At 34.4% G+C, this 9,747-nt stretch overlaps 1 protein-coding gene across 1 annotated transcript in view; it reads right to left on the reverse strand.

The window, feature by feature from the left end:
• Positions 1-510: 510 nt before the first annotated feature.
• Positions 511-9,747, reverse strand: part of LOC123274456 (trithorax group protein osa) — a 13,149-nt gene continuing 3,912 nt past the window's right edge. Inside the window, exons 2-14 of the mRNA XM_044742108.1 lie at positions 9,230-9,555; positions 8,592-9,138; positions 8,270-8,460; positions 8,065-8,106; positions 7,167-7,364; positions 6,050-6,269; positions 5,770-5,946; positions 5,517-5,676; positions 5,172-5,430; positions 4,911-5,076; positions 4,354-4,685; positions 4,010-4,249; positions 511-3,753 (exon numbers count right to left, since the gene is read on the reverse strand). Of these exons, the coding sequence (XP_044598043.1) occupies positions 1,654-3,753; positions 4,010-4,249; positions 4,354-4,685; positions 4,911-5,076; positions 5,172-5,430; positions 5,517-5,676; positions 5,770-5,946; positions 6,050-6,269; positions 7,167-7,364; positions 8,065-8,106; positions 8,270-8,460; positions 8,592-9,138; positions 9,230-9,555 (4,958 nt within the window). The 3' untranslated portion in view covers positions 511-1,653. The remainder of the gene's footprint in view (positions 3,754-4,009; positions 4,250-4,353; positions 4,686-4,910; positions 5,077-5,171; positions 5,431-5,516; positions 5,677-5,769; positions 5,947-6,049; positions 6,270-7,166; positions 7,365-8,064; positions 8,107-8,269; positions 8,461-8,591; positions 9,139-9,229; positions 9,556-9,747) is intronic.

Here is a 9,747-nt window from a genome sequence, read left to right on the forward strand (position 1 = left end):
ATTTCGTTTCCCTTAATATTTCTGTAAATATTTTTTCATGTTCTTCACCTTTTCTTTTTCTTTTATCCTTTTACTCTTACTCTTCTTCCTCTTCCTCCTCCTCCTCCTCTTCATCATCATCAATCATCATTAATACACAAAATGCGTAAATTTAATTATTTGTGACTCAAACACAAACGCGTAATTATTTGAATATTATTATTACTCATATGTGTAAATGACATATCACCCATTCGGACTTGTTTCTCTAATATTTTACTTTATTTATGAAATCAACATCAATCAAACCGCATTGACTCTTTTGTCCATGATTATAAATAAGCACAACACGCTGATCTTAGATGCCCCTCTTTCACGCTTTCTATTATTTTCAATATCTCGTTTGCATATTTTAATTTATTTTATTTCATTTATTATTATATTTTTATTAAATCTCTACTATTTCGCACTTTCACTCTCGTTTACAATGTCAATACTAAGTTCTTTCTGCGTTATTCCCTTTTTTTTTTGTTTTATATCTTTTTGTTTTTACTAAAGGTGAGACTTTTAGTGGAAACTTGTTCCACGCTTTATTATCTTCAGCTGCTGCATATTGCAGACGCAAAAAAGAAATAGTTAATAAGATTCAATGGAAGTGTATGTTATCTACAAAATATCTTAATTACTTGCTAATTACAGCACAATTTGCATTATATTATTGTAACATTTATAATAAATCGTCAATCGACGTATATTTCATAATTATTTTTATTATTATTCGTCTTCTAGTCATTTAATCCTCATTTCATTTCTTAATTATCTTCTCGCGTATCTATTAACCATTAATCTTCCAAATTAATAATCAGCATTATTTAATGATGCACCATTGGTTCACAGTGACAATTTATTGTTGGTAATTTAATTCACGAAAGTAAGGTATTAAATCTTTTTTTTTGTATTTTTTTTTTTTTTTTCATTTTCATTAATATATTATTAATATTATTATAATTATCATACTTATCATTATTATGCAAACGCTGTTTCATTACTTAAAAGTCTCTTCATCAATTATGAAATATCTTAAACTATCGATATTATTTCAATTTCACAAATCGAAGGTATATAAATGGTGAACATCAGACCACTTTTATACCTAATACGCTAACACCGATTATCAGCATTAATTCTTTTTTTATAGTTATTGTTATAATTAATATTTTATTTACTTTTTAAATGATTTATTTATTTATTTTCTTTTAATTTTAGTTATTATTTTTCTTTAATAACTCGATATAAAACTACAACTGCACTGTCAGACACAGAAAAATTGTAGGAGTTCTTTTTTACTTTTTAATTATTATTTCATTACACAATTAGTTTCACTTTAATTAGTTGACCTTCATGAGATATATATATTAATAATTCAAAGGGTATATATATTTATATCTCTTTTATGGTGAAGGTTAATCGGTCATGGAGCACGATATTCACTCACTTAATTATTGAATCATTCTATTCACTCGAAAGTTAATAGTCTTTCTTGTAACACTACACGCGAATATACCTTTATATGTCTTATGTCCATAATAATAACCCGTAAAATATAAACGCGTGTATTAAAATAATGAATTAATATCCTTCAATTAAAGTTTAATTAAATTTTCATTATGTAAGTTACGTACCCCTAGAGCATTGGAACAACACACGTGCAACAATAGCAGCCACCTGCTGATCGAGTATCTGACTCATAACAAGTGCTAGAAGACGCGATTCATGTTGTAATAATAATGTTCTGTTATCTGGATGCCTCGCGAGATTCAATAAAGTACCAGCTGCACGTCTCAGCATGTCCAGACTTGTACCCATTGATTCTGGATTATCTCTCAAAGCAGTTAACCCATGCTGATTAGCGACTCCTAAAGCACAAGATTCAGCCTGTTCAATAAACGCGACAAGAAGTGCTACGCATGGTGTTTGAAGAGCAATTGTTCGTGCTACTCCACTGTCAGCTGCTGAGAGGAAGTGTAATAAATTAACACCGAATTCACGTAACACTTGTTCCTCACTTCGACAAAGCAACCTCGTTAACACTGAGCAAAGTCTCTGAAGTCTTGAGTAAGGTGGTGTAGCAACAACCAGATCAACATTGCTCTCGGTGACACAGAGTTTACAGAGCGCTTCGAGGGCTAATCTTTGTGGTGATAGTGAACTTGCGAAATTTACTGTGGGAAATGGATCTTGTCCATGAGCTGCTGGACACACAGCCCAATGAAGAAGCCCGTCTAAGACCGGTCGCGATATTTCTTCAGGATGCTGACTTAAATCTGTCTGACCAGCAATATTCGCTGCCATTACAAGAACATTTTCTCGTATATGATATAGAAAGTCCCACCACCACTCATTTTCACCTTGAAGACTGCTACAAGAATCAGCAAAATCAGCGTCCTCTTCACGGTCATAATTTCTGGTTTTCTGCGTTCGTACTGGATGTTCATGATGAAGCAGTAGAAGTTTACCAAGTATACTGAGAAAAGTGACATTCTTTGCGAATTCTATTTCATTTCCAGGAATAAAAGTTAAATTACGGAGTATCGTTGAGAGACAAACACATCGTCGTGCAAGACTATCTTGACTTTCAGTAACAAGATAAAGACTCGCTTCATCTCTTGAATAACTTTCATCTTCATAATCACTTATTCGTTTTCGTTTAAGAGTACCTGCCGGATCTCTTATATTTAATTTTGGTCCCTCTTTATTTTCTTCTTCACCAGTAGTCATAGTTGTAGTGATAGTTGTTGTTGCAGTTGTAGTTGTCAAACTAGATGTTGTTGTATTTATTGCTGCTTTTGTTATACTAGGAGAAGATGTTGTTGTTGCTGTTGATGTTGTTATCTTCGTTGCATCATCCTCGTTTTCTTGTTCCGGTTCTTCGACTTTTATTTCACGTTTTTCAGATTCAAACGTACTTGCTGAGTCACTGAGGCCATTAGGAGTTGGAAGCGAGTCTTCTTCTGATTTCGAAAAGACAATGTGTTCGCTCATATTATTATTTGGCTTACTCTCAGGATCGCAATCTCTTTTTGAACCATCGTTTTTCTTTTCAAAAAGTTCTCTTGTCAGATCATTCATCTCCGTTGGCTCCTTTTTTATCCTCGAAAGAACATCACTCAACGTTTTTGTCTTTTTCTTTTTCTCCGTCTGATGTTTACGTTCACCATTTTCACGCAACTTGTCAGGAGTTTCAACAGGTTTATTGTGACATTCTAAAATTTCAGGTAACGCATCTGATTTACTTTCTTCTTTAATTTCGGTATGTTCGACTTCTTTCTGTAAAAGGGGTGGTTTTTCATCTCTCAAATGCCTTGCAAATGGTGCCATACCAATTTCAGATTGAAAACATGTTATAATATATTTAGTGTCATTAGGATCGACTTGCCAGGGTTCACCCTCTGGCTCAACGTCAGTATGATCCCACGGCCGACGAGTATCTAATACAAATATATCGTCATCACGCGGCACCATTTTAACTGGTCGTCCACGTCGAGATAGGAAGGTATAATTCGAGGTAGTAAGTAGCTTTGTACGATCTTCTGCATCAATTGGACGCGATACAGCTCCAAGATCGACCTCAGGACTATCTGCATTTTTATCAAATCCACAACGATCTTCATCAGTTGTTGTCGAAGAATCAAACATATCAGAAAGAGAACGTGAAAAGTGCTCTAGTAATACATCTAGTAATCCAGGAAGATTATTCAAACCAAAGTAGCTTACCTGTAATGAAAAGAAATAAAAAAAAATTAATCAATTTGTTGACATAAATTTTTTGATGATTCAATTGTGAGAAATCATTGTAGCAGGTTTGAGATTCGTGTTACTCACAAAGCTAACTAGAATAACTCGAAGCAATTGTCTGCTGTACTTTTTCTCTGATTTCAACATAACCATAGATATCTCAAAGTTACGTTTTAAAAAAACTTCAGAGAATAAATAGTGGACTATGAAAAAATATTTTTACAATAAAACTTACCGAGCTATCGTCAAATAAAAGTATATTGAGTACATCAAGAGCCCAACAACTCTCGGCAAGGAGTCCAGACCGTAATGCCATCATAATTCGCCAAGCTTCCACGGGTGCAACATCAGCGCGTGTGAGTTTACGTCTCTTGTATAATAATGGTGTAACAGCTTCCACGCTGTCAGGTGGGAATGTCATTTCTCTTTTAGGTACTGACTGTTGATTAATTATGGGATTCATACTTAATTGACTCTGAAATTTGAAATAGACATATTCAAATTAGAAAATAAATAAATTATATTTTATGATAACAATATAGATGTAAAATAATAAAAAAAATAAAAAATAACACGAACCAGTAACGTAGCCCTCACCTGATGTGAGCCAGGTGATGGGTAAAGAGAAGAAGGTGGATGCGAGTAGCGATTGTCCCATGGTGGTGGTGCGTGAGGCATTGCATTTATACTTGGCTGAGATGACGGTCTTGGAGGTTGTTGACTAGCCCATTGCGGAGTATTATTGTTTATACTACCGACAACTGGACTAACCGTGTTAGCTGAAACGGTTGGAGGTTGCGAAGGTGGTGGTTGTGGTTGTTGCGGTGATTGCGGTGGAGGTTGTTGACTTGGATAAGGTACCCTGTTATTCGCACTGCCAGGATTATACTGATTAGTTGCCCCTGGCCACCCTGTCAAGAGTAAGAAAAAAAAATTCAATTTAATCAGTAAATACTAACAGAAAAAAATTCGTCATTTTTTAGATTAATTTAGAACGTAGTTTTAATTTTTAATAAAAATCTACAAATTTTTTTATACTTCGGAAAGTTTTACTATCAAAAATTTACACATTTATAAAAGTAACATTTAGCAATAAAATAAATAACTTCGTAATAAATGATTAAGAATTAATTTACCTGGATACGGAGACCGTGGTTGGTTATACTGAGGATACTGCTGATCTTTGGCAAAGTCGGGATGACGTCTAGGCTGCGTTGGGCCTGGAGGTGGTGGTGGCATATTTTTGTTCGTTGCTCCACCAGCAGGATACATTTGGCTTCCAGCAGGTGCTCCATACCCACCCTAATAATAATAAACATTGTAATATAGTTAATTAATTATAAAAATTAATATTGATAAATAATAATTTAATTGATTTAAAAGATAAAAACCGTTACCTGTTCCTGTCTGTAATAATCTTGGGGACATGAGTAAGTTGGATTGACAGGTGATTGAGAGGGTGAAGATGTTTGACTTGTGGAAGGTGGTTGTGGCGCATTAACTCCATGACTTGGTGTTGAGGTGGGGTAACTGCTATTCCTGCCAACAGGATTTGAGCCAGCGGGATAACCTGAAGGTTGTTGTCCTCCACTATATCTATTATACATGTCTTGACCTCCAGCACTATTAGGTGGAATGTTCCCGCCGGGGTAACTTCTACAATTCAATCCAATTAGTTAATATGACACATCTTATGGTAATTCGAGTATTGGTAGATACTAGGACATGAGATAATACTATACCTGTCAGCGTCCGGCACATAAGGGGGATAATGCGAGCGCGGTGTGTATGGTTGATTAAACTCCCCCTGTTGAACCATCGAAGGAGCTTGCGGTCTTATATATTGGTCTTGAGGATAATTCTGATACGATCCTGCATTCTGATAATTTCCTTGTTGCATTCCTGTATAAAATAATTAATTATATTTTGAATTTTATAATAATATTATTATTTTATCTAAAAAATTTATTAAATTATAGAGTAAGGAGATAATACCTTGATGAAGTGAAGGTGCGCTGCTTTGACTAGGCGGTCTAGGCGGCGGAGGTGTGTACTCAGATGGCGGACCCCCTTGATTGCCACCCTGATAGTTGCCTTGATAATTACCGTAGCCATCCATTGATGCACTACTCGACCCAGCTGCAGGGAAAGAGTCTTGAGAATTAGATGAGCCTACAAGAGAAAAAGGAATTATGGTTATGTGAATAAAAGCTGTATGAATAATTAATTGAATATTGATGAATTTCAGTGTTTAGTAAATAATTTGAATTATTACCTGGTGATGGTACAGATGCCATACTTTTAGCGCCCTTTTTCTTCGAACCAGCTTCGACCTGATTGATAATTAACTGTGGATCAACTCCACCACGATCATAATGACACTCATAGGGAAGTAGATGTTTTGCATAATGTTTACGCAACGTGTAAGCTGCACTACTACTTGCACCGATTCCGAGTAAACCTGCTATATCCTTCCACGTTTTGTTTTTCGTGACCTATGGAAAATTTATTAAAAATGTCTTTATAAGTAAAATTAATCAAATAAATTGGCAACACAAAATCATGAATCAAGGCAGTAAAAAATTTGCAATCTCTAATTCATAAGAATTTTAACCAAAATTTCATACGATTCATTGACGTATTGTATTCTTATTTTACAATATGTCAATGTCAATATTTTTTTTTGTACATCGTTTTTACCATGTTAACGATGAACCAAATTTAATTGTATGGAATAGTCACTGTTAATTTTTTCTTAACACACACAAAGAATTTAAATAAATAATTTCAATTGATGAAATAATTAACAAGTGATTACTCCAGAGAAAAAAATATGACATTTTATTCTCCATGCAACACAGCTGAAAAAAGAAATGCTAGATATTATCTAAATAGATTACCGTAATTGTTTTTGTTATTACAATTTTCTATATCTCCTTTTCAATAATAGAATAATTCCATTTAGCACCCAGGGTTTGAGGTGTTATGGTGTTTCCAAACACATAGAGCGACTATTTTAAGAGAAACATGTTAAGCAATTTTTTTTCTTAACTTGTCTTGATACTGAATTAAAAATTTTTTTTGGTTTGTTCCGATCATGATCAGTGTTTGATCAATTTTACATATAAAAATTTAAAACAAAACGTGAAAACTAATCATTATCATGCTCAAACGTGCGACAAAAAAAATTAAAAACACAAGCGCGATACCAAGACATCTCTGCTAGTGACTTGAGTCAACAGAGAGATACCTTGGGTAGTATATCGAGCAATAGAAAGACCACAACAATTTACAACAAAAAAATTATGAGTAAAAAACAAACAAACATGAAACACAGATTAGAAAAACAAAAAACATTAAGACACCGAGGGCTAGATGGAACTACACTGCACCTTGCATACCTCCACGAAGCCTCCCCTGTCCTTTACGTAAATGTAGAGTCGAAATAGATCGAGGGGGTTCTTGGAGATGGTTGGACAGCTTGTAATTGGTATTTTCTTTTCTTCCATAAATGCCACTAATTTATCTAAGAAATTTCTTCGTTCTATCGAATCATCCATTTCGTATAGCTTGGCCAAGCTATCAGATTTCTGAAATAGACATACTTGAGTTAGGTATCTGTTCTAAAATTAATAATAAAGTTTTACATCAATGAGTTTAATCACACATATATTATTTTTTTTTATAAAATAGATCCATTATAAGCATTAATAATAATTTTAATATCAAATATCAATAGATAAATTTTAAATTTAAATTTAATAATAAGAATTATCATATATTTATTTTTTCATAATTTATTGACCATATTTTTTAAACAAAGTAAAAAGTATAAGTAAATATGTTGACAAAATATGAATGAAGCAGGAAATGCAAGATATTGTGGTAGAGTAGCAAAACTACGTTATGCATATGATCCAAAGCAATACAAAGTGTCATCGATTATGCGAGGCAAAACTCATCCACATTGTCATTAATACTTATCATATGCTGTTTGTTTGTAATGCGAAGTGAGTGTAATGTTTAAATTGAATAGCATAAGAAGTATTTAAGTTGGAGCTTTTGTTATAACTGTTGAATAAATGTGACTTCAATTTTTTTTTTTTTTTTTTTTTTTTTTTTTTTTTTTTTTTTTTTTTTCAACAAAATTGCTTAGTATAATAATAATAATAATAACTGGTTATTCGATAAAAGTAAGTAAATATTACTCAAAAAAGTAAAATTGAAATCCTATGGCAATACTAACGATGATTTATGATAAATATTAGTATAAATAATAATAGAAATAACCTTAGATCTGTACGGGTCTTGAGGCACATGACTGTTAAACACCTGTAAAACACAAGAAAGTTAAGTCTTTTGCTTCAATGAATTAAACATAACTGTCGACAAATAGCCTTAATTAATTGTATTTATAATTATTAAGGTATAGTAAAAAAGTATAAAAGCATGCAAAATATAGAAAACACATATAAAATAAAATCTAAAAACATACAGGACTGGCGGGTGTACGGGGCCAGCTGGGGCTGTTAATATCCGGGTACTCTTCATGGACAGAATTGATGCTGGCGGCTCCGGGCGATGGCACGGTGCTTTGCGGTGTTGTTGGATGACTGTGGTAGGCGTTAAAAATTTCCTTACGGGTCTTTGGCGTAAACGCTGGATCTTCACCAGATGCTAAAGACACTGATTTATTAATATAAATTTATTAAAACTTATATCTAAATACATAGTTAGTACTTAGTACATATTATGTACTGTAATTTCTAAATTTAATAATCAACAGTAAAACAAAATACCAGAAGTTGATATTATACCTGCTGAAGCATTTGACAGAGTCGATTGCTGAGAGCCCTCATCGATTGACGTTCCATCTGGGCCGGTCGTAATGACTGATGTAACGGTACCGCTCGATGTTGATGTCACATTAATTGCCGCGGTGCCTGACGCTGTGGTAGTTATTCCACTATCATTGGAAGTCTCAGCCGCGAGATCAGCCGAACTCTGGCTAGTTGGTGTAGGTGCTGGTGCCGGATGTGAATTTGGAGTCGTACTTGGCGGTGGCATAGGACTACCCTCGTGGTTAAGTGGCGGTGTAGCTGCAGGAGGGTGTGAATGCATTGGCCCGCTTGATGGACCAGGTGGTGGCGGCGGCGGGGGTGGACCTGGTTGGTTACCAATATGATTTGGTGAAGGTGGTGGTGGACCCATTGAACTTGTCGGTGGACCCATATTGCCAATACCTCCACCCATTCCTGGTGCATTTGGAGGTACTAAACCTGCACCACCTGCAGAGACATAGCCTTGAGGAGGACCTGGGCTCGGTGGCATACCTGGTGATACGCTATTAAATCCCATTTTATGCTAAAAAAAAATAATTTTTTTATTGTTTATGTTATTAAAAAATACAGATTTACCAAAAATTAATAGTTTATTAATATTATTTTTAATTTACCGGATAAGATGGATATTGCACCATATTGTTCGGTCTGGCCGGTTGATACTGATTATTAGGAGGTGGTTGTGAATTCGTAGGAGGTGGATAATTTTGGGGAAATTGCATATGAGGTCGTGGAGGTGGATATCCTCCAGGACCTTGTGATGGATAGCCACCGGGTTGACCAGCACCACCTCCGCCGGCCGCATATCCCATACCACTGCCCATTGGACCCATTCCGCCTAGTCCAGTAGGTCCAGGCCCTGTTGGTACACCAGGACCGCTACTATTTAATTTATAACCATGCATATGAGGTGATGGTCCTAAAGGCTGTTGATAACCTCCTACAAATACAAAAACAATATAAATAAAACAAAAAAATAAGATAAATTTATAAATTTTTGATTCAGCAAGTCTAATTTTGGATATGCAAATAATTTATTCAGCGAATTTTTGAATTACAAAAAAATGATACTAATTTCTTCATCATATTCAAGAATACGTTAATAACTAATAATTATAGTGATATAAATATA

The sequence above is a fragment of the Cotesia glomerata genome, linkage group LG1 (assembly GCF_020080835.1).
Source record: "Cotesia glomerata isolate CgM1 linkage group LG1, MPM_Cglom_v2.3, whole genome shotgun sequence".
Taxonomy (NCBI): Eukaryota; Metazoa; Arthropoda; class Insecta; order Hymenoptera; family Braconidae; genus Cotesia; species Cotesia glomerata.